The sequence below is a fragment of the Carcharhinus amblyrhynchos genome, chromosome 21 (genome assembly GCF_965287045.1).
Source record: "Carcharhinus amblyrhynchos chromosome 21, sCarAmb.v2.hapA, whole genome shotgun sequence".
In the NCBI taxonomy this organism is placed as follows: Eukaryota; Metazoa; Chordata; class Chondrichthyes; order Carcharhiniformes; family Carcharhinidae; genus Carcharhinus; species Carcharhinus amblyrhynchos.
In genome coordinates, this window is record NC_137344.1 from 14,187,954 (window position 1) to 14,213,499 (window position 25,546).

General features: G+C 41.7%; 1 protein-coding gene across 2 annotated transcripts in view; it reads left to right on the plus strand.

Annotated features, from left to right (window-relative positions):
* map2k6 (mitogen-activated protein kinase kinase 6) overlaps window positions 1-25,546 on the plus strand; it is a 107,461-nt gene that overhangs the window by 6,593 nt on the left and 75,322 nt on the right. For both annotated transcript variants that reach the window (XM_080209189.1, XM_080209190.1), the window contains exon 2: window positions 20,672-20,738. In XM_080209189.1, the coding sequence (XP_080065315.1) occupies window positions 20,672-20,738 (67 nt within the window). The remainder of the gene's footprint in view (window positions 1-20,671; window positions 20,739-25,546) is intronic.

Below are 25,546 nucleotides of genomic sequence, written 5' to 3' on the forward strand. Positions count from 1 at the left end.
TCTCAGACAAAGATATGCATCATTGGTCCATCTTGCCAATTTATTCAGCTTCCTATGTAATCCAGTTGTCCTGAATTGTACTTACTGACAGAAATTTGTGTCGTTTTGGGGACGGCACAGTGGTTAGCACTGCTGCCTCATAGCACCAGGGGCCCAGGTTCGATTCCCATCTTGGGTGACTGTGTGGAGTTTGCAAATTCTCCCCATGTCTGCGTGGGTTTCCTCCAGGTGCTCTGGTTTCCTCCCACAATTCAGAAATGCGCGGGTTCGGTCGATTGGTCATGAAATTGCTCCTTGGTGTTAAGGGGATGTCCAGTGGATTAGTAGGGTAAATATGTGTGGTTACGGGGATTTGGAGGGAGGAAGAGACTGTTGTCGGTACAAGCTCGATGGACCGAATGGCCTCCTTCTGCCCTGTAGATATTCTGTTCTATGATTCAAATTGCTTTTTGCACACTGTCATGATTTTTACTCTGCCTACCTCCCTGTTCTGTACCTTTATCATGATTGTACTCGAAAAAGATGTGCCTGACATTTATAATCTTCTTCACCTTCCCTAATTTGGACCAGAGACTACAGTACTTGATTTTTTGTAATTTGACATGAATCTACTTTTTTTTGCAACCCCAAATAGTGTGAAATATTTCCAATAAATTCCTGTAACACCAGCACGTCCCTCTCACATTAGCTCAATCAACATTTTTCAGTAAATCCAATCTTCTTATTGAAATGTTCATGTGTTCCAGAATTTAAAGATTGAAATGAAAATCTGAGCTTTTGAAAGGATGAGTTACAATGAGTTCTACATTTTCTGTTTTTTTTCAGCTGAAGTGATTTAAAAGACTGAACTTGGCTCATTGTAAAATTGAATGAAACAGCAGATAGACCACTGAAACCCATTAAAGTGTTAGGCTAATAAATGTTTGCATTAATTAAATTGAGTAATTTCTTAATCTTTATGTTGGCCAAATCCATTACTTCTAAACAGAATGTGTAAATTGGTGTATTTTATGTAGAGATTGCAGTACTGTTATTAAAACATTTTGCAGTGTTGCAATCGTCTCCAGTCATGACAGGTGGACGAAAACAGGAATTTGAAGATCCTAATTTAAACTGAGACTATGAGATGAGTATTACTGGTCCATGGAAATTTTCTTGAACAATATGAGCAGGGAACTTTCCTGAGTCAGTTTCTTTGGCTTTCCCCAAGGTATCCCAGCCCAGAGCTTGGAAGTTAGTTGTCTCGGGGGAAATATTGTGTGAGAATATGAAGATTAATTCTAAGACAGAGCTATATCTGGTACAGAGTGTGCTTCCTTTGTCTTCAAGAGATATTTAACTGAAGGTGCGCTGGATTACATTACATAACATATGGCTAACAAGTTAGGTAAGTTTCATGAAAAGTTTGCGTAATGGCATTCGAGATCAGTAAAACGTTGCATTTGCTAAATCTTATTTAGAGCCAGCCATTGTTAGAGGAAACTGAATTTGAGAGTGTCTTGAACAAGTGCGAAAGAGAATAAATACATTGTAAGCGCACTAAGACAGAAATAGGCAGATGGAGCCATGGCTATGACTTATTTTGTCAAATGACAGTGATACGTATTTCCATTCTGCTGTGTCTCCAGTTGTCTAGACCACATGGTTAGTGCTGATTCACTGCCAATTTTGATGAAGCTTTTCTTTGGATTACCCAGCAGTTACTGAACCCAGAATATTTCAGATTTTGCTCTTGTTAACAGTTTCATATTTCTAAGAGTGCAGTACCACCAGAAGACCTCCTTTTTCCAGTTCAGGGTTGGCCTGGACAAATCGATTGCAGCGATTCAATATTTACACCACAAATCCCCCCTGCCCACCCCAAACCAGATTTTCTTCTCCTTTTCTTCCCATTCTCCCAGGGGATGGTGATCCATGTTGGAATATAATTCAGTGATTTCTAATGCCCGTCTTACAAGTGCCATCCTTGTATTGTGTGAGGAATTGAGTGTCAGCAAGTTGTTTGTCTATTTTGAAGAACCGTGTATGTTGCACATTTTAAATCTGCATAAAAAGCATTGTTTTTTTTCAAACATTGTGCTTGACTTGCATTCTGTCAATATCTCAGATCCACCTAAAAATGGGCTGCTGCCTATTTACTGTACATTGTGCCTTCAATTAAAGAGATAAGAACTAATTTTCCTTGTCATCACTCTGATTTTGTCTTTTAATTTGGATTTTAAAAAAATTGATTCCATTCTTAATGTGACAAAGCTAAAGTTCAGAGAGGACAGGGCAAATCCATTCCTTACTTGCTCCAAAAACCAAATTCAAAAGCCAATTGAATCCAATTCAGGGTCCCCATGAGAGATAAACAAGATCTAAGCTGACAGAATAAGGCATTTCACCCCATTTTGGACTTGATCTGAGGCTTGATCTTAGCCAAAAAATTGAGACACGATTTAATTTAAATTTATTAAGCCAGATGATGATTTGCCAGAAACGTTACTGGTTTAATATCAGGTAATAGAACTCAGACTTCAGTGTGACACCATGCTGTTGTCCTAGCTTGGGTGGCAGGGTGGCAGAGTGATCAGTACTGCTGTCTCACAGCGCCAGGGACCCCAGGTTCGATTCCCGGTTTGGGTCGCTGTCCGTGAGGAGACTGCATGTTCTTCCTGTGTCTGCGTGGGTTTCCTCCCAGATGGTCTAGTTTCCTCCCACAGTTCGAAAGATGTGCTAATTAGATATGGTAGCCATGCTAAATTCTCCCTCGGTGTACCCAAACAGATGCCAGAGTGTGGCATGGAGGGGATTTTCATAGTAGCTTCACTGCAGTGTTAATGTAAGCCTACTTGTGGCACTAATAAATAAACTACAGATATGTTTCATTGTGAGTCGGTGACTCCATAACATAGAGGAATTCATTCAACTGAAAAATTCTGATGGAGTATAATTGGTCAGCACTGAAATATACTAAGATTATATTTCTTGGCTTTTGGCACAAAGATAGATCCTGATGCAAATATAACTTTCTGCTGCCCTGGAAGTATTTAGGTGAAATCTAAACATTTTCTGCTGTGGAGCAGAGAGCCTGCTTCTGTGCTGAATGATTCTAAGGCTCTAGAGGGTAGACAGGAAAGTAGATTTTAGGCCACACTCTGATCAGCCATGATCTTATCGAACGGTGGATCAGGCTTGAGGGGCCAAATGTTGTATCCTGCTCCTAATTCATGTGTTCAACTGAGGCCACTTGGTCCACCGTGCTGTGCCAACTTTTTGAAAAAAGCTGTTTAGTGAGTTCCTCTCTCTTGCTCTTTCTCTGTATCTTTTTCCTTTTCAAAGTTAAATCCCGTTTTCTGTTGAAAGGTATTTTTGATCCTGCTTCCATTACCCTTTTAGTATGGGGTTCATTGTTTACACGTAGTTCAACTTAATTTGCTTCTAACATCCGGGGATGGGATTCTCTGGCCGAGCTTGCTCCAAAACCGGAGAATCCCCCCTGAGGTCAATGGACCTTTGCGTGGTCCCACCACCACTGCCAACCTTCGCCCCCCCCCCCCCCACCATGATTCCTGTGGCTGGTGGGATCGGAAACTTCCCCCCCCCGCTCCGATCTTTTCCCTCCAATTCATTAGCAACTGCATTTTCAAAATCCAAACTGTCTACACTCCACACAACAGTTCTGCAACTACTGATTTGCTCAAGTGCAACCTCACCTCTCTATGTTTGATGAGGGCGTATCAAATAAATGGTAGGGCACTGGGAAGCTCAGAGGGACAGATGGATCTTGGGGTACTTATTCACAAATCTCTGAAGTTGGTAGAGCAGATGAATAGGGTAGTTAAGAAGGCCAATGGGACACTTGCTTTCATCAGTCGTGGCATAGAGCATAAGAGCAAGGCAGTAATGTTGGAGTTGTACAGAGCATTGGTTAGGCCACAGCTGGTACAGTTCTGGTCACCTCACTATAGGAAGGATGTGATAGCACTGGAAGGAGTGCAGAGGAGGTTCGTCTGGATGTTGCCTGGGATGGAGCATTTGAGCTATGAGGAGAGACGAGATAAGCTTGGATTGTTTACAGAGAAGGCTAAGGGGGACATGATTGAGATGTATAAGATTATCAGTGGTATTGGCGGGATGAGTAGGGAGCAGCTGCTCCCCTTGGTTGAGGGGTCAATCACAAGGGGGCATAGTTTTGGGGTAAGGGGCAGGAGATTCAGAGGCGATCTGAAATAAAACGTTTTCACTTGGAGGGTGGAAGGAATCTGGAATGCTCTGCCTGGGAAGGTAGTGGAAGCCAGAAACCTTACAAACTTTAAAACAGATTTGGATACTATTTGACATATCATAACGTTCAAGGATATGGAACAAATGTAGGAAAATAAGATTAGCATAGCTTTAGTAATAGTTATTGTTGGTGCAGACTCGATGGGTTGATAGGCCTTTTCTGCGCTGAAAGACTTTGACTCTGTAACTGTACAATCCCCAGTAAAATCATTACTCCCTCTCACACGAGTTCAACCTTCCTTTCCGTTTCCTAAACCCTTGTCCTTGCCTGCTACCCTAAGATTAAGACTGTCCGTTCAGTTGCCTGTGTCATTTCTCTCCCTTCCCCAAGCTCATCAGATCAAACTTCCTCTAAGATTTTCCCCATCCCAGCCCTGAACTCCAGTTTCTATCCCACCACCCACAACATGTCCCCTCCGAGCTAACCTTTGTTCGAGATCTACCTCCTGATCAAAGATCACAGAGCTGAAACAATTTCTCTCTCCATAGACGCTGCCTGAGCTGTTGAGTATTTCAAGCATTCTATCTCCTGTGATACTGTTCCATACCCTTCAAATCTGCCTGATCATCCCACTCCTAAGTACACCAAACCTTGAAATCTTTGGCCTTACAGCTTATTGTTTCAGCTGCAACCCCACTTTCCTCTCAAGTATTTAATGCTGTTACCTTCCAAATCCATGCCTACCTTTTCCCAAATCCATGTTTGAAGTCTTTATCAAGTTTCCATCCCTGCCAACGGTGCCAGAATAGCTCCTATCAAAGTCACAAATGATATCATATGTGACTGTGACAGAGGTAAACCACCTCATCGCATCCTTCAGGACCTGTCTACAGCCTATGACACGGTTGTCCACACCAATTTATTCCAATGTCTTTCCACTGCCATCCAGCTCGGTGAGACTGTTCTTACCTGGTTCCATTCTTCGTTATGTAATCATAGCCACAGTGCCATCTGCAATGGCTTCTCCTCTTCTCCTGCACTGTTGCCTCTGTTTTCAAATCCCTCCATGGCCTCACTCCCTGCTATTTCTGCAATCACTTCCAGCCCCCAACTCCCTGAGCCACCCAGTCTCACCTAATTTTAACCTCATGAGTGTGCCTGATTTTAACTGTCATTGGTGGCTGCATCTTCATCTGCCTAAACCTTGAAATTCTCTCTCTCTTCCACTCAGACTCTCTACCTCTCTTTCTTCCTTTCAGACACTACCTAAAACTATGATCAAGCTTCGGCCATTTTTCCTAACATCTCCTTCTGTGACTTGGTGTTATTATGTTTGACGTTCCTTGGAATGATATATTATACTGCAGGTGCTGTATGATATAAGTTGTTGTTGATTTTTCTCTAGGCTTCCTGTACGTCTGTGCATCGGGATACCAAATGCCACTTTTATGCAAATATCCTGCTTACTGTCTTTATTTAATATGCAGGCATGAAGTCTTTATCTTTTGTATAGGCCACAATTGTGGTCTGTCGCTAAACATTTTTGAATTGATGATAGCTTCACAATAGCATTGCTAATACTTTTATGACTGCTCAATGCTTTCTGTCACATTAAAAAGTCTTCAGATTTTACTCCTACAATACTCACTCGACTGCAAAATGGCTGATCCCATATCTCCTTTGTTTTCTTTGCTCCCATGTCTAGATTTCTTTCTCTGCCCTGTCTACAATGTAGAAGAAGGTCATTCAGCCCATTGCGTCTACACTGACTTAGCATCTTACCACCTCCCGCCCTATCCCTGTGTAATAAGTGGCAGAGGCAGAAGTCCCTTCCCCAAATTCCCTTTATTTACAACTCTAACAGCTGTACACAGAGTGCTATCAGTGAGCAGTCTACCTCCAGGGGTGTCAGAGAAACTGCCATTCCCAGTTGAGTACAAGGCAAAGACCCCCTGATTGGCCCAACAATTGAATCCTTAATCAGGGAGTTCATACTCCAAAAGACCAACCTCAAAGGCCTGATCGAAGTCATTACACTGTGTAACCCCCTCATTCACTTTCCCTCATCTACCTTACCTACACAATTTGGGACACTAATGGCCAATCCACCTAATCTGCACATTTTTGGTGTGAGGGAGGAAACCAGAACACCTGGAGGAAACCCATGCAAAAACAGGGAGAACATGCAAAATCCACACAGACGGTCACCCAAGGTTCGAATTGAATCTGGGTCCCTGGTGCTGTGAGGCAGCACTGCTGACTACTATAGCAGCCTTCCAGCTTTGATCTCTGCTTTGATTTTCTTCTTAATTTCGAAGGAAGAAACAAATTTCTGGGAAATGTTTTTGAGACAGCATTTGACCTTTCATACAGTGTCACAACTTGTTTCTGTTTCTGTAATCCAAACACCCTGCTGCATGAATTGCTCACTGGCTCTCAATCAGAAGGTGAACAGGTTGTCATGAGGACAACAATATAAGGTGTATGCTGGTGATTCACACCTCCTGATATCAAATGATAACAAAGTTCAATAAATGTACTATAGCTAAGATCTAAGGTTTTTCTTTCTTCCTTAAAAGATCCTGGCCACTGAGTGGTTCTGCTGATCTGCCAACTACATTTCTCACTCAATTATATTGAGCAGAATCCTGTATCTACAATCTTAGCCAGGAGCGGTGCAGAGAGACTAGGCGGAGATAAACTGATATTTAAGACTTCAGAATGATTTTTTTTGTTGGAAGTAGACAGAGGAGAAATAACTAGTTAAGCTAGCTTTTTGATTTGATTTATTATTGTCACATGTCTTAATACACAGTGAAAAGTATTGTTTCTTGTGCACTATATAGACCAAGCATACCGTTCATAGAGAAGGAAAGGAGAGGATGCAGAATGTGGTGCTAGGGTTAGAGAAAGATCAACTTAATATAAGGTAGGGCCATTCAAAAGTCTGATGGCAGCAGGGAAGAAGTTGTTCTTGAGTTGGTTGGTACGTGATCTTGTACTTTTGTATCTCTAAATAATGATGTGACTTTGATAATTATCAGATATCAAAATATGGTCAATCCTCTGTCGTTTGGTTCAGTTCCATAATTTTGTGTCCAAAATATATGCAATGAAGTGACATCAGGATTGTAGTTATCCTTGTATAACCAGCCCCTTGACATTGGCATGGGGCGGCATGGTGGCGCAGTGGTTAGCACTGCTGCCTCACAGCGTCAGGGACCCGGGTTCAGTTCCAGCCTCGGGTCACTGACTGTGTGGAGTTTGCATGTTCTTCCTGTGCGTGCGTGAGTTTCCTCCAGGTGCTCCGGTTTCCTCCCACAATCCAAAGATTGTGTGGGTTAGCTTGATTGGACAGGGGAAAATTGACCCTCATGTCAGGGGGATTATAAGAACATAAGAACATAAGAAATAGGAGCAGGAGTAGGCCATCTGGCCCTTCGAGCCTGCCCCGCCATTCAATAAGATCATGGCTGATCTGTCGTGGCTCAGTTCCACTTTCCCGCCCTCTCCCCATAACCCTTAATCCCCTCTCTTATCAAAAACCTATCAACCCGCGTCTTAAAAATATTTAGCGAGGCAGCCTCCACCACTTCAACGGGCAGAGAATTCCAGAGATTCACCACCCTTTGAGTGAAGAAGTTCCTCCTCAACTCCGTTCTGAACTGCCCCCCCTTTATCTTGAGGCTGTGCCCCCTAGTAGGGGTAAATTAGCAGGGTAAATGTGTGGAATTACAGGGATAGACTCTGGGTGGGATTGTGGTTGGTGCAGACTTAATGGGCCGTATGGCCTCTTTCTCACTGTGGGAGTTCTATGATTCATCCTGCTGGATTAATTTCTGGAGGCAAAGTTTTCACATTTATTAACGTGTGTGTGCGCGTGAGTGTGTGTGCGCGTGTGTGTGTGTGCGCGTGTGTGTGTGTGCGCGTGTGTGTGTGTGCGCGTGTGTGTGTGTGCGCGCGCGTGTGTGTGTGTGCGCGTGTGTGCGTGTGTGTGTGTGTGCATGCGCGCGTGTGTGTGTGTGCGTGTGTGTGCGTGTGTAGCTGAAATTAAGATGTTGATTCCAGTCGTTTTCATATTACATTTCAAATAGGGTGAAGATTCATTTTACAAAATTGAAGGTTAGGAGGTAACAAACACAATAAATCAGAATTATTTGGTTCAGCTCATTTAATAAAACTTGTTAATTTGTGGCAACTTTGCACATTTAAATGCATTAAAGCTGTTTCTTAATGTGGCATTTTGATGGGTATTAACCTTTATCCTGTACTAAACAAACAGAAACTGTAGTTAGCAGAGCAATGGTTGTGACTCACTTAAAGGGTTCATCAAGTTTGTTGATTTTTTTTTAATATATGGCTTCTGGTGATTCTTTTTGACAAGTAGGGGCTGGGTCTAATTTTAAATTGGCATGTTAACATGATGGGCTGTAGTGCCGAGTCGTTTTAGAGCTATTGATGTTGAGAATATGAGTTTCATATTTTGAATGCTGTGCAACAAATTCCATTTTGTTCTTTGAGAGGCAAAAGAACGAATGGTTACTTTTTCCCGAGCTGGTGATAATAGGAAGAAGTCAGAGCATTTGTTTTAGACCAGGAACAGTAATGATGCAATTTCAGTAATGCATTGTATTTGATTTGATTTATTGTTGTCACATAAGAACATAAGAAATAGGAGCAGGAGTAGGCCATCTAGCCCTTCGAGCCTGCCCCGCCATTCAATAAGATCATGGCTGATCTGTCGTGGCTCAGTTCCACTTTCCCGCCCTCTCCCCATAACCCTTAATCCCTTCTCTTATCAAAAACCCATCAACCCGCTTCTTAAAAATATTTAGCGAGGCAGCCTCCACCACTTCAACGGGCAGAGAATTCCAGAGATTCACCACCCTTTGAGTGAAGAAGTTCCTCCTCAACTCCGTTCTAAACCGCCTCCCCTTTATCTTGAGGCTGTGCCCCCTAGTCCTACTGTCTTTTTTGAGCGGGAAGAGTCTCTCCACCTCTATCCTATCCATCCCATTCATCATCTTATACGTCTCAATGAGATCTCCCCTCATTCTTCTAAACTCTAACGAGTACAAGCCTAGTTTATTCAGCCTCTCCTCATAGCTCAACCCCCTCAACTCCGGTATCAGCCTAGTAAACCTCCTCTGCACTCCCTCCAGGGCCAAAATATCCTTGCGCAGGTGCGGCGCCCAAAACTGCACACAGTACTCATGTATAACTATATGGTGAAAAGTATTGTTTTTTGCGTGCTATACAGACAAAGCATATTGTACATAGAGAAGGAAAGGAAGAATGCAGAATATAGTGTTACAGTCATGGCTAGGGTGTAGAGAAAGATCAGCTTAATATAAGATAGGTTCATTCAAAAGTCTGATGGCAACAGGGAGGAAGCCTGCTCTTGAGTCAGTTGGTACGTGACCTCAGACGGCAGCACAATGGTTAGCATTGCTGCCTCACAGTACCAGGGATTCGGGTTCAATTCCCGGCTTGGGTCACTGTCTGTGTGAAATCTGCACATTCTATTTGTGTCTGCATGGGTTTCCTCCGGGTGCTCTGGTTTCCTCCCACATTCCGAAAGACGTGCTAGCTAAGTGCATTGGCTATGCTAACTTCTCCCTCAGAGTACCCTAACAGGTACCGGAGTGTGACGACTAGGGGATTTTCACAGTAACTTCATTGCAGTGTCGATGTAAGCCTACTCATGACATTAATAAACTAAACTTATAATCTTAAACGTGTCCTCAGACTTTTGTATTTTTTGACCCAATGGAAGAAGGTGGAAGAGAGTATGTTCGGGGTGTGTGGGCTCCTTGATTATTCTGGTTGCTTTTCCGAGGCAGCGGGAAGTGTAGACAGTGTCAATGGATGGGAGGCTTTGCAATGCGATGGATTCTTTGCGATTGCTAATTTGATATTTTTGGCATACAACATGCTATTTACTGTGCCAGTAATTTTTTTTCTCTTGGCCCCTTGCCCACATTGGGGAGCCTTTTTTTTTCCTGAAGGCCACCCCTACTTTTGAGTGCAAATAGCTGTTCACGAATACAGCCATGGAATGTACAGTATTTTCTGATGTGTGTGCAGCACCATATCAGGCAAGTAGCAGGATTCCCCATCCTTTCAAAGGTTGATGGACTGTTGGCAGATCTGTTCAACATAAACCTTGCCATTTATTTGTGACATTTTGTGCCTAGTTAATACTTTCCCAGGATTTAAGGAGCAGTGAAACAAAATTAACCTGACAGATGTTTCAAGTACCCAGCACTTTAGATTATGACTGATTTTAGCTCTTCTGATGCCATGGATTGTGTTTAATTTTTGTTTTTCTAAAGGATTATTATCCTGCTCTTTATTGCAAACTGTTTCATGTAACAAGTTTCTCCCCCTCAGGGTGCAGAGAAGGAGAGTCTCCAAAAGTTCAATGATCACTACCTGGGAAGCACTTTCATTGCCTGCCCAGAGGTGAACCAATTTTTTGTGCTTCATCTCTTTTGAAAATCAAAGCTGTTGACAGAGTGTGAAGTCACTGACTCGCTCCTGTATCGCTACAGTGACATTGGCACAACGATTAGCACTGCTGCCTCACAGTGCCAGGGACCCGGGTTCGATTCCTGGCGTGGGTCACTGTGTGGAGTCTGCACATTCTTCTCGTATCTGCGTGGATTTCCTCCCATAGTCTGAAAGATGTGCTGGTTAGGTGCATCGGCCATGCTAAGTTCTCCCTCAGTGTACCATGTGCTGGAGTGTGACAACTAGGAGATTTTCACAGTAACTTCATTGTAGTGTTAATGTAAACCTACTTGTGGAATTCATAAAAAGAACTTCAAAAATTTAAGCATTGCTTTAGGCACAGGCACTAATTTTAATGGCAAATAGCCAATATATGCTAACAGATATATGTACTCCACATGCGTATATTTACTTAAACATCTTAGACCATCTAGTAGCCAAGTGAAGGAAGCACTCACAATAGTCAAAACACTCACATACTCTGTTGTCATCCTATCATTTATCAGCAAAATGTCAAACCCCACGTGCATAAGCTGTGTGAATAATAGTTTTTAGACCACCTGCGCATCGATAGTGTCTGTTACTCATTTTTAGTTACGACGGGTAAACAGAAATGCAGTAAGCCACATTTAGCTAATGGCTAATGCACTGGACAACACTTGCATTAAAATGACAATAAACACAAAATGAGTCCGTTGTGATAGATTTCAAACTAAGTCTTAATGTATACAGGAAAAAAGTCCTGCATGGTTATCCGACAGATCGATAAGAACAACTTGCATTTGTATAGTGCCTTTTATTGTGAGGTGTTTTACAAAAGCACCAAACAATATTTGACACACAGCCACATAAAGGAGATATTAGGGCATCTTGGCCAAAGAGGGAGGTTTTAGGGAACACCTTAGAGGAAGAGATGTAAAGAGAAGGAAATTTGAGAGCTTGGGATACAGTCAGCTGAAGACCTGGCCACTAGTGGGAAAGAGATCAAAACTGAGAATGGACAAGAAATAGGAATTCCAGGATCACGAAAGGCTTGGGAGGTTTACAGAGCTGAAGGAGATGACAGAGATGGGGAGGGATGAGGATTTGAAAACATGGAATGAACCTGCCCATTGAATTCAATAAGATCTGAGCTGAGCTGATTGTGGCCTTTTCTACCCCCATAACCCTTAGTTATCTTGCCTGTCAAGGATCTACCTAACTCAGGGTTGAATGTACTCAGTGACCCAGCTTCCACTGCCCTCTGGGAAAGAGAATACCAACTCTAACAACCTTCTGAGAGAATAAAATCTTCCTTATTTCTGTCTTAACAGGGAGACAGCTTATTTTTAAACTGTACCCCCTAGTTGTAAACTCTTCCCAAGGGAGAAGAATCCTTGCAACAACCCTGTGAAATCCATTCAGAATCTCATATGTTTCAATTAGATCACCACCTCATTCTTCTAAACTCCAATGGGTATAGGCCTAACCTGTTCATCCTTTTCTCATACGAAAACCTCTTCATCAGCTGAGTGAATATTCTCTGAACTACTTCCAATAGAGACTAAAACTGTAGTGAACCACAGCTGTGCAAGATTGCCTATTTTTATATCCCATTGCCCTTGCAACAAAGGCCAACATTCCTTTTGCCTTTCTAATTACTTACTGGTCTTCCATTCTAGTTTTTTATGATCCATGTGCCAGGATACCCAGATCCCTTCATATCACAGATTTGCACAGTCTCTCTCCAGTTATAGAAGATTTTGTTCTTCTATTCTTCCTATCAAAATCAACCATTCTGATGAAGGGATGGGTTGTTCCAAGTTGTTAACGTAAAGGCTTCTCTTGCCATTCCACAAATTCCCTTTCTAATTGGTGAAAACCATAAACTGATTGCTTTTTCTGCCTCACATGCCATCAGAATTATTCTTGCATTTGGTGGATCACTCAATCTTGATTCGTCCTGACAGGAAACCCTTTTGAATTTAATTGTTTTTTAAGCTACTCACGTTTTGAATTTTTCTACAGAGGGTTGCAGTTATGTCAAATCTGCAGCTGAAAAGTTGGTTACATCACTCAGTGCTCCCAAGGTTGTGCAAATTACTACTGCTTGTTAAAATTATGGCTTCATGTTTCATTGAACAACATGTAAGAAGAGCATGGCATACCACAAACACTCTGGTTTGTGCTAATAACTCAAATTTTGAGTACAGCTGCAAAAAAAAGACCTGTTATTGAAGCTTTTCATCTTGCATTCATCAGGACAGAATCAAGAGAATACCAAATTGCAAAGGGAACAGCAATATGTCCCACAAGAGGAGAGGATGCTGATTGGTAGAGATATTGTTATGGGCATTGTCCTGACGTTGGCAGACAGAATATGTCCACTCATTGCGCCTCTTTCAACCAAACAAATGCTTGGGGCCAGCCGTTCCCTGGTTCGTTCCCCACGTCAACACCTTAATCAGTAGAGACAACTTGCCTGATTTGAATTTAAACAAAAGCATGGCAATTAATTGCTCCCTGCTGCATTCTCCATGGCAATCCCTCCACCAATCAGAGTCTACTTACCAAACAATCAGCACCCTTTGCTCCCTTTGAAATTTGCTATTCTTGCTATTCAGTCCTGATGAGTGCAAGATTAAAAGCTTTCATAGCCTGTTTCTTTTCTTTAACAATACTCAAGCTCTGTGCTACTAAGTGACTGGAATGAGTGATTGTTATTCGCTTAGTTATTACAGCACATATGCTGCACCTGGATGAATTTTACTCCAATATTCCACAAGACTTTTGGAAATTGGAAATCTCAAACCGCCCTCCAAACCATTCACCAAATGGTATATTTTAATAGCTGATATGGGATCCCTCTCTTCCCACTTTCTAGTGAATTCACTGATAGAAAACTGAACTGCATGTCTTGAATTACGCACAATTGTATCTCACAGAAACAGGCCATTTGGCCAACAGGTCTCTGTCAGTGTATGTGCAACACACAAGCCACCTCCCCTACCTTCTCAACCATATCAACATATCATTCTATTCCTTTCCCCTCCTGTAGTTGTGTAGCTTCTTCTTACCTGTATTCACAACCTGGTGATCAGCCTTGGAACTGTATGCTGTGTAGTTGTACTGCTACAACTTACTACAATGCATCAGACAGATCGGACATCTCATGGAGATCGGTTTCACCAAAAAGCTTTAGCTTGTCTCAGACTGTATCCATATGTAGAGACCTGTATTCATGCACATTGGGTAGGACCAAGATGCATGTAATCAATGTGTTCTTCTCCCATTCTGTCTGTGCATGCTTGCAAATTGTCTCATCTTGGCAGCTTCTACAGTGTCGTAACTCTGCTCCTTTGGAATGATTTACCTGCTAAGTGCCTTAGAGCTGTTATTCTTGAAACAGTGATATGCAAACTCTGGCTGACAATGACAACTGTCTGATCGGAGGTGGCATGGTGGCACAGTGGTTAGCAATGACAGCTGTCTGACTTGGGATGGCATGGTGTCACAGTGGTTAGCACTGCTGCCTCACAGCATCAGGGACCCGGGTTCAATTTCTGGCTTGGATCACTGTCTGTGTGGAGTTTGTCATTCTCCTCGTGTCTGTGTGGGTTTCCCCCCACAGTCTGAAAAATCAGTACTGACTAAGTACATTGGCCATACTAAATTCTCTCTCGATGAATCTGAACAGGTGCTGGAGAGTGGTGACTGGGAAATTTTCACAGTAACTTCATTGCGGTGTTAATGATTCTGTCCTGATGAGTGCAGAATGAAAAGCTTCAACAGCCTGTCTCTTTTTCTGCAATACTGAAGCTCTGTGCTACCAAGTGACTAGAATGATTAATTGTAATTGACTTAGCTATTACAGCATATGTGCTGCACCTGGATGAATTTTACACTAACATTCCACAACACTTTGAGAAATTGGAAATCTCAAACTACTCTCCTGTGTTCACTCTCCTGAATTTTATCTGCTAGCCCCAGTTAAATGGAAACTTTATCAGCTGCAGATTTTCAGTTTTAAAATTGCAGGCACTCACCTGTGTGTTGCTTCACTAAACTACGGTAAATAATATGTAATAAAAGTATTAAACTCCTAGTAATAGAATATGGAGGCAAATTATTCATTTCCAGGATTGGCTGACTTTGTGTTCTCTTCCTATTCTTGGAAGCAGGTGGAGAGGCACTGTAGATAAGGTTATTATACTAACTGTGTTCAATAGAAGGGGCGGCACCATGGTTAACCTCACAATGCCAGGGACCTGAGTTTGATTCTCAGCTCAGGTCACTGTCAATGTAAGCCTACTTGTGACAGTAATAAATAAACTTTACTTTCCTCTTTGCAAACTTTATAAGGCAGAGTTGTTTTTGGTTGGATTTGTCTGCATTTGCAGCTGGCTCATGGGATCACTTTTAAAAAGGAATAGTTGTCTCCCCTTAAAGTTAATGATGTAATTGTGGTCCACCCAGATTAACTCTACGAGATCCTATTTTGTGATTTCATTGATGCAGGCTTTGCTCAGGCAGGGGTGAATGTGAAGGGTCCTTATTGATGTCACTGACTGCTTCAACAGTTTGCCTTTAGTTAACATATAACATGCAATTTTTCTGTTGCTAATCTTCCTTTTCCTTGTGATGGTAACATTGATATTGGCCAAATGAAGAAAAACTAGAAATCAGCCTTCTTTGAGATCATTTAGTTCCACTCAGAAATGAGGGGACAATATTTATGTTTAAAAGCAATTCATCATTGTTTGGCACTAGTTATATAATGCATCTTTCTCAATGCAGCTCAGCAAGAGCAAAAACTAGATCAAACACATTGAGGATACCAAAGTTTGGGGGGTTTCTGGAGGATGTGTGACTACAGGAATAAATGGTTGATTATCTTGGCTGGAATTCTCCTGGCCCGTTGCATTGCTGAACAACAATACACTGGTCATGAATCTCTCAAGTGCTTTTTTGTTGCGCTATGCTGCCAGCCTGTTGTGAGAATAGCACCACCTCCCCCCCCCGCCCCCCCCACAAGTTACCAGAATGAATCCTGCTGAGGTACTCTGTAATGAGTGTCAAAGATTCATTCAGGTAAGTACACCCAAAAAACAGGCAGGAAATACTCCTGTTTTCCTGCCCTTTGGGCATTTAGTTTTATCTTGGGAGATCTGAAAGATAGAAAGCAGTGTATTTGATTGGCATGTGGAGATGAAAAAAAAACTGCTCATTAAAAAAGAAAATTTCTGTGAATTGGCCTAATTTTAAGTTAGTACAATGCCGTTTACTAACTGTGCAAAGCTAGATGGACCGAGATCTCTCACCTTCTGTGTTAAGACCTGTGTTCAGGTCTTGCTGCATTTGGATGTGGACTGCATCAGTAGTAATATAGTAACAGGTATAGACCATTCAGCCCCATGAGCATATTCTGTCATTGAGTTATATCAAGGCTAATCTGTATTTCAAATCCATTTACTCATCTTAGCTCAGTTACTCTTGACACCATTATTTGATTTAAAATCTATCAATTCTGTGCAGTTGCCCCAGCACTCTCAGTCATTGGAGGCAGAAAGTTCCAGATTTTCAGCATTACTTGTGTGAAAAATTGTCTTTTATGAAATAGCCACCAAAGACCAACCAATGTACTGAATAGAGTGAATATTGGGTATTGTTATGTAGTGATAATGTGCTGACTGAAACAGAATTGAAGCTTTAAATGTCCGGATACTTGCTGGCTGGTGCAACATCAACGAGGGTGTTTCGGAAGTGGATTTTGGTGCAGTTTTGATGCATAAAGATTGTCCAGCAATAAGTGCCGCAAGATCATCTGATGCTATGGAAGGGAATTAAGAAAGTTGACAAAAAGTCACAGCTGGTGGATGGGAATAGTTTGAGAAATACATGTGTAGAAAAATAATGTTTGAGACTGACATGATGGCCTTGAGAAGAAAGATTTGCATTTCTATAGCGCTTTCACAACCTTGGGGCACCCTAAAACACTTTACATATGATGAAACACATTGAGTGCAGTTATTATTGTGGTGAAGGAAACATGGCTGACCGTTGCACACAGCAAACAGCAATGATTGGACGATCTGTTCTAGTAATATTTGTTGAGGCATAAATACTGCTAAGAACATGGGGTTAACTCACTTGCTGTTGTTTGAAATAGTGCCATGGGAATTTTCACACCTGGGCCTCAGTTTTTGTTTCATTTGAAAGATGGCATCTCCCACAGTGCAGCAATCCCTCACTTCTGTTTCAGCCTGGATTTTTATATTTAACTCTCTGAATTGCAATTTGAATCAGAGAAGAGAGAGCTACCAGTTGAGGTGCTGCTGACACGAACACCCAGAGAGCTGAAGAATTCCTCTTTCTTCTCTGAAGCTGTTGCAAACAAATGCTGCACTGGTTGCAAAACGACACCTGGGGAATGCAAGTGAGTCACTCGCCTGTTTCAGTATTGAATCTCTACCAGAAGATGATGAGTTTGAGCCCCATTCCAGACAGCTCCAATGAATTGAGATTAAATCAAGGGCCATCAAAAAGCCCCCGTCATTCTTTACAGAGAGAGGGGACCCTTTTTGTCCCTGGATATCAACTAAGCCTACTGTAGACATTGAGCAATGAGGAACCTGACGCGAGTATTATTAATAAGAGGCGTTCATGTGCCTTTAATTATTGGGGAACCGACCTTCCGGGAGATTCCTTTCAGCAAGTTCTGTGTCGACTTGATGCACAGATTAGCATGGAATTGGCAAAGAATCATAACTGAGATGCAATTTTTCTCAGAGACTGGTGGAATTTGTCCAACAACTTCTGTCAAATGCACAGGTAAATCTGTGGCAGTTGTGAGCAGGTGCCAGTTAAAGCATTGAGCATGTGACATGTTATATTGGTTCAAATAGAAGCTTTTGGATAGGCATCCAATCATATTGTTTCTCACAAGCTTAAAACCACAGTTTTTGTAAATAACTGGTAAAGTTGCACAGTTGTTAACACTGGTACTTCATGGTGCCAGGGACCTGGGTTCGATTCTGGCCTCGGGTCACTGCCTGTATAGAGTTTGCACATTCTCTCTGTATCTGTGTGGGTTTCCTTTAGGTGCTCCTGTTTCCTCCCGCAGTCCAAAGATGTGCCGGTTAGGTTGATCGGCCGTGATAAATTGACCTTCGTGTCACGAAATTAGCAGGGTAAATATGCAGGGTTACGGGCATATGGTTTGGGTCGGATTGTAGTCAGTGCAGTCAATGGGCTGAACGGTCTCCTTTTGCACTGTGGGGATTCTATGATTCTATAACCACAACTGGGTTGAGTGCTCAGTGCAGCCGGTGAACTCTGTTTAATTTGAAGTGAAGGTAATTGTCTCCAGGCACCTGTGAGGATTAATCTGCCACCTCCAATGTCATTTGGGCTATGGTGGTGGGCAAAGGGTCTCCAGGCTGGGAAAGAAGCCTGTGGTTGATGTCAGGCTGATGTAATAACAATACAGAAGGTGAGTCAGTGGGTAATATCTTATGGAATGAGGTGTGGTAGGTTTGACAGCACTTAAAAGTAAATTTTGGAAAAGCAGCAATACTTGAACTGGAATGCTCTTGAAACTGCAATTGTGATGTAAAAATGCAAGGATGGAGATTTCAGTTGCACTATGACCCACTTTTTCAAACTACAGAAGCAATGAGAAGGGTAGTATATTGGCTTGTTATGTCAAGAAACTGAGATTTTTTAAATCCAATTCTTTATTGCAGCCAAATTAAGTATCCAGCATTCATCATTTTCAAGAGAAAAAAAAGTTGATTAGTTTTGAAAATAAAATTAAGATTTGTTGGCCTATCCTATGTATACATGAAAACATGGGGGTGAATGAAAAATGATATTTACTTTCTTGAAAATGTGAATAGCTTAAGTAAATGATTCTGTACACATAACTTTGTATTTACTAAAACACAAAGTCAATATTTGATTTATGATACTTTTGTAATGGTTTGATAAATGAAAAGCAAAACCACACAGGAAAGCTAAAAACCTCAGGTCACAAATGTTGGTGTTATTGAGGTGCACGCTAGCTAGCTGTCTGTTCCTCATAAAAGGATCCTTATTCTCCTCGTTTTCACCGCCACTGTGAGGTCTGCTTTCAGTCATGTGGTTGGATTAACAAGTGGTCATTTGTTTTTTACATGTGACAGGACGAACTTATTCCATTCGGCCCTGCCATGCATGCACACATACTACACATGCACGCAACATGCATAAACAGAGGTTGACACTAATTGCCTTAACTGAATTGGTGCAACACTTATGCCAGTTTTCACTTTCAACTCACCCTTTTCCCATCTCTCATTTTTGTTTAATACTTGGTTGAAGTTTTATCACTGGAAGGTCATTCCTACATTAAAATTGCCACTGGTGAATTCTTTCATTTCTGATGTTTAAATGCCTCTGATACAGCCATGACCTTGAGAATTGCAGTGAAGGTTATAATGCCCAGACTGGAATGAAGCTGTGATGAGAAGCTTTTGGTGGATGGTCAGACTTTTGCATTTGACCCATTTGAATTTTCTTCCCTCTTCTCACTCCCTACATGATTCACGGAAAGGTGGGAAAGTGCTTACGCTAGACTAATAATCATTTGCCCATCTTATCTACTTCACACAAGCAGGAAACATCATTTTTCCATTCTAAGGGATAGAATGGATCTGGAGAAACTGGGATTGTTCTTGAATTTTTGATTTGTCCTGTTATTGTGTGTAAAAATATTGCGTGCTATACAGACAAAGGTTCCGTTCATAGAGAAGGAGAGAAGAGGGTGCAGAATGTAATGTTACAGTAATAGCTAAGGTGTAGTGAAGGATCAATTTAATCTAAGGTAGATCCATTCAAAAGTCTGACAGCAGCAGGGAAGAAGCTGTTTTTGAGTCAGTTGGTATGCGATCTCAGACTTTGGTATCGTTTTCCCAACGGAAGAAAGTGGAAGAGAGATTGTCCAGGGTGCGTGGAGTCCTTGATTATGCTGCCTGCTTTTCTGAGGCAGTGGGTGGTGTAGACAGAGTCAGTGGATTGGAGGCTGGTTGCGCGATGGACTGAGCTTCATTCGCAACTCTTTATGGTTTCTTGCAATCTTGGACAGCACAGGAGGCATACCAAACTGTGATATAACCAGAAAGAATGCTTTCTATGATGCAACTATAAAAGTTGATGACAGTCTTAGCAGACATGCCAAATTTCCTTAGCCTCCTGAGAAAGTAGAAGCATTGGTTGGGTTTCTTAACTACAGTGTTGTCATGGAGGACCAAAAACAGAAAAGGTTAAAAGGAAATTTAATAGGAGGTGTCCAAATTATAAAGGGATTTGACAGAATAAATATGTTAACTCTTGCAGGAGAGGCAGTACCCAGGAGACACAGATTTTAGATAATTGGCGAAAAAAAATCTAGGGAATTCTGGAATGCATCGCCTGAAAGATTAGTGGAAGCAGATTTAGTTGTATTTTTTAAAACCAAACTGTATAAATACTTGAAAGGGAAAATTTGCAGGGCTCTGGGAAATTAAGGGGATGGGGAGGAATGGGATAGAGTGGATAGCTCTTTCAAAGAGCTTGTACCAATTAGTTTGTGATGCAGAGTAATGGCAAGTATGTAAGTTCAATTCTCGTGCCAGCTGAGGTTATTGTTGAAGACCCATTTTCTCAACATTGCCCCTTGCCTGAGGTGTGATGATCCTCAGGTTAAATCAGCACCAGTCATCCCCCCACACCCCTCCTCAAAGGGGAGAGAAGCCTATGGTCATCTGGGACTATGGTGACTTTGCCTTTACAAACATAATGATTCGAATGGCCTCCTATGCTGTGTCTATGATTTCTGCAAAGACAATAGTTAACTTTGCCCAATATTTGTGAAGTTATGATTCCACCTCAGTAAAGGTGCAGGATGCCAGTTCAAAATCATCTTTCTTTCTGTGCTTTATGTCTGAACAGGTAAGAAAAAGAGCCGGGGATTGAAGTTGTCAAAGGAGGTTTTCGAGCAGCCACAGGCAAGCCCCACGTAAGTAATCACAATTTGCTGAAATTTGGGACTATTCAATATGAGGCAGGAGCGCAAGGTTATTAAAACCGTAGAGCAGATGCAAGGTTGGGGTGACCAGGTGGATAACATTTTGAGTAATGTTTTGAAAAGATTCTTTTATCAAAAATGGATGGCATTTCACCATTACTGGCATAAATGTGAAGGAAACAGCATGACCATGTGGGCAAACTGGCAGGTGGGATTGTTCTATGTAATATCTAATAAGATGATTATAAGAACATAATAAGAACATAAGAAATAGGAGCAGGAGTAGGCCATCTAGCCCTTCGAGCCTGCCCTGCCATTCAATAAGATCATGGCTGATCTGTCGTGTCTCAGTTCCACATTCCCGCCCTCTCCCCATAACCCTTAATCCCCTCTGTTATCAAAAACCCATCAACCCGCGTCTTAAAAATATTTAGCGAGGCAGCCTCCGCCACTTCAACGGGCAGAGAATTCCAGAGATTCACCACCCTTTGAGTGAAGAAATTCTTCCTCAACTCCGTTCTAAACCGCCTCCCCTTTATCCTGAGGCTGTGCCCCCTAGTCCTACTGTCCTTTCTGAGCGGGAAGAATCTCTCCACCTCTATCCTATCCATCCCATTCATCATCTTATACGTCTCAATGAGATCTCCCCTCATTCTTCTAAACTCTAACGAGTACAAGCCTAGTTTATTCAGCCTCTCCTCATAGCTCAACCCCCTCAACTCCGGCATCAGCCTAGTAAACCTCCTCTGCACTCTCTCCAAGGCCAAAATATCCTTGCGTAAGTACGGCGCCCAAAACTGCACACAGTACTCCAGCTGCGGCCTCACCAATGCCCTATACAGCCGCAGCAAGACCTCCCTACCTTTATATTCAATCCCCCTCGCTATGAAGGCCAGCATCCCATTAGCCTTCCTGACCACCTGCTGCACCTGCAGGCTGGGTTTTTGCGACTCATGCACAAGGACCCCGAGGTCCCTCTGCACCGTCGCCTGCTGCAGTTTTTCTCCACGTAAGTAATAGTCCTTCCTACCATTATTCCTACCATCATTTGGTTAAGTAGATGTTGGTTTTTAATCTGTTACAGGAGGTAAGATTCTAACTGAAGGAAATAACCTAGGCAGGAATAAATTATTCCTTTGGTAATGGCAGTGTGTTGGTGAGAGTTGGGCTTGTGAAATGATTGCAACTAATTACGAAGTTCCTTGAGGTGGGGTAGAGAGAGGAACAAAGGTAGAATTGGACTGCCATTGCTCACAGTGTTGACTTGTATTTGTTAATTAGAGAGTACAGTGACTGAGTGAATAGTCCTGGCATAGGTGCTAAGCTAGGGTGTTCAATGATTCAAGTCTTTGTTGGTTGTGTTTAAAACCTGATGTAAGGCAGAAAAGTTACAGTTTAATTAATTCCAGTATAGTTCAGGTCAGAAACGCCAAAGTGTTTTATGAAGTCCGCCTGTAGCATAAATTTTGCATCTTGAATTTGGCTAGGATAAGCATGAGATGTTTCACTTCAGGCATGATTCAAATGACCCAATAGGGAGCTTTAATCAAACAAAGTTTATTTAAGAATACAGTTAACATGTATAGAAAGAAAATTAACAATAATGTTTACCAATTACAAACAAAAAAATTGATATTCATTAAATCTTAACAGCTAAATACCATTCTGACCAAACCAATCCCATGAACAAAACCCTTGCCACAGGCTTAACACAGAAAATATGAATGCTCAGGTGATGCAGGAACTCAGTCCTTTGGTTAAATGCTGCAGCTCTCTTGATGCATACACAGAACAGCTTCCCAAAACAATAGAGAGAAAGAGAGAGAATCTAATCACTAGCTAACAAACCACCAACAGCAGAACTTTTACTCCAGGAAGGCAAGGAGACTTGCTGCCAGCTAGCCAGCAGAATGTATAATCCCAGAGCAAGAGAGAGAAAACCTGCCTGCCATTTGACAACCAGGGCAGCTTCTGACTCTAAAATCAAAACTGAAAATGAATCCTTGGGTTCTTCTGGGAAGGGACCACCTTGTCAATAAATCTTCCCCCTCACAATGCAAAAGGTCGTAAAATCCCAGAAAGTACCTAAAGTCCAGAATAAAAATAAACAAAAGTTCTTTAAGTCATTGAAGCAGAAATAAAAGGACTTCTAGCAGACAGCTGGTGCCACAATGAAACCAAAAGGCCAGCTTACAAACTGCAGAGAGCATGACTGAAAGCAAAACATTTCTTAAAGGTAGAATTGTATCACAATTCAATCATTTAGAGCAGATTCTGACTTTTGGCATTTGATTTCTAGCTGATATGTTTGACAATCTCATATTTCTTTACTGTCCTTTTCTTCTTCTTGCCTCTTTGAGAGATTGCATTGAATTAGGACCAATTGGACTCCATATGATCGCAGTTTTAGTTTGAGGAAATTTGTCCCCTGTGGAGAAAGTGCTGCTGCTCAGACCCATTGCTGATTCAGACTGATAATAATGAGAGAGCAGAGGGATTTCTTTTTGGCTGCTAATGCTTCAGTTTGAAGCTTTCCAATTTCAAGCGGGCATTGCACTAATTTATTGTATACTTGACCAATTCCAAGCTGCTTTTTACAAAAACGGAAACAAGTGTTGAGTTCAGCGAGTAGGAAGACCGGATGTCTGGCACTGCTGAGCAGCGGGACGGATGTTTGATTCTTCCCACTTCATTCAGTCACAGGGTTTGATGTGGTGCTGACAGACTCAATACACAGGGAGAAAGATTAAACCAGGAGGTGATTCACTGTCAGCTGACAGATGTGTGCCTCCAAGTATCCTGATCATTGGAAATGGCCTGAGGCTCACCTGCTTCTCAGGTGTTGGAAATAAAAGAAATTGTGGCTGGGGACAAGGGAGAGGGCAGTGAATAAGGAGATGAAATAACTTTCAAAATTGGCTTGCATCATCTCTCATTGTACGTACCGTGCAGAAACTGCAAAGATATTTTCAGATTGATTCATTTTGATGTGGACTCAGCTGATATGAAGGGGGTTTTGCCAAAGGGTCATCTGGACTTGAAACATCAGCTCTTTTTTCTCCTTCCAGACCTGCTGAGATTATCCAGCATTTTTGGTGTCAGCTGATGTAACTTGATTAACCTTATTCTCCCGCACTTCTTCAATCAGCTGATAATATTCCACCAAGTTTCAGCTATTACACACGTATGTTTTTGATCAGTGAATCAGAAATGCCATTTGGCCAGTAATATTGACCATCCATCTGACATTCCAGCGTCTTGGGATAATGCCCCTTTGGTCGTGTTAGCCGTGAGAAGACAGGATGGCATGTGACCAATGTGCATGTGGAAAAGAAGGACAGACCATTTATTCTATATATGAATATTGCTCCAGCTTTGGATTTGCAACTACTGACACAAAACCAGTGTACAAAAGATCTGAATTAGATATGGCTATTTTTACAAATTAAATAAATTTCCTGCTTCGCTAATATTTATCTTAATTTCTAGTTGATATTCGCGGTGATATGATGGATGTGACTACTTTTCTCAGATGGATTTATTACATGATCAGGGTACAGATCTTATTATGTCCCTCTGAAACCAGGAGTAGTAATGGTCAGTGATTTAATATTTAATAGACAATTCCAGAATTTCTCCAAAATTACTATTATGCCAAATATTATAAGGCTTGTGGCCTCCCTCTTCAAAACAGCTTGAAGTTAAATTACACAAGAAAACAATACATAACATTTATTTAAAATCTTATTGAGACATACAGGATTCTCAGGGGGCTTAACAGGGTAGCTACTGAGAGGTTGTTTCCTCTTGTGGGAGAGTCTAGGACCATAGAGCATAACCTCAGAGTAAAAGCTCGCCCATTGAAGATCGGGATGAGGAGGAATTTCTTCTCTGAGGGTACTGAATCTGTGGAAGTCTTTACCACAAAGGGCTGTACTGGCTGGGTTGTTAATTAAGTTCAAAGCTGAGATAGACAAACCTGTAATCAGGTAGGGAATTAAAAGTTAAGGGGATAAAGGAGGCAAAGTGGAATTGAGGATTATCATATCACAATAACCATGATCTCATTGAATGACAGAGCAGACTTGATGGGTCAAATAGCCCATTTCTGCTCGTACGTCTTATGGTCTTAAATGTACATATGAATAGAACATGAGTCTTGTGCAGTCGTCATCAAAAATGCAGCTTGATGTATATTTAGTCCAGATGTAGAGTTGCTTAAATTCAAAATAGCATCTAGAAAAATGTCATGAGGACAGCATTCCAGGAAATATTCTGTTTTATGGGAAATCTGGTGCTATGTTTAGAGTTGCAAACGGGAGTTTAAAGAGTGGAAGAAATTGGATTCTGAGAGACCTTTTTTGCTTAGTTTTAATTTACCCTCATGCAGACCTGAACTGGTTCCATTCACAGTGCCAGAGGTGCCATTAGACCAACTGCGTCCCTCCTTCCTGCTCCAGTTCCAGTCGGATTGATTTTTATCCACAATTACATAATTACAATTATATGGTATCTTTAATATATTGAAATGTCCCAGATGCTTCACAGGAACATTATAAAACAATTTGACACTGAGCCACAAAAGGAGATATGAGGAACATAGGATTTAGGAGCCAGAGTAGGCCATTTGGCCCTTTGAGTCTGTTCTACATTCAGTAAGATTATGCTTGACCAGGTGTGACTGATCTGATTGTTGTCTCAGTTTTACTTTCCCCATCTGCCCCTCATAACCCTTAACTTCCTTGTCTAACAAAAATCAGTCTAACTCAATGTTGAATAAATTCGAAGACCCAGTCTGA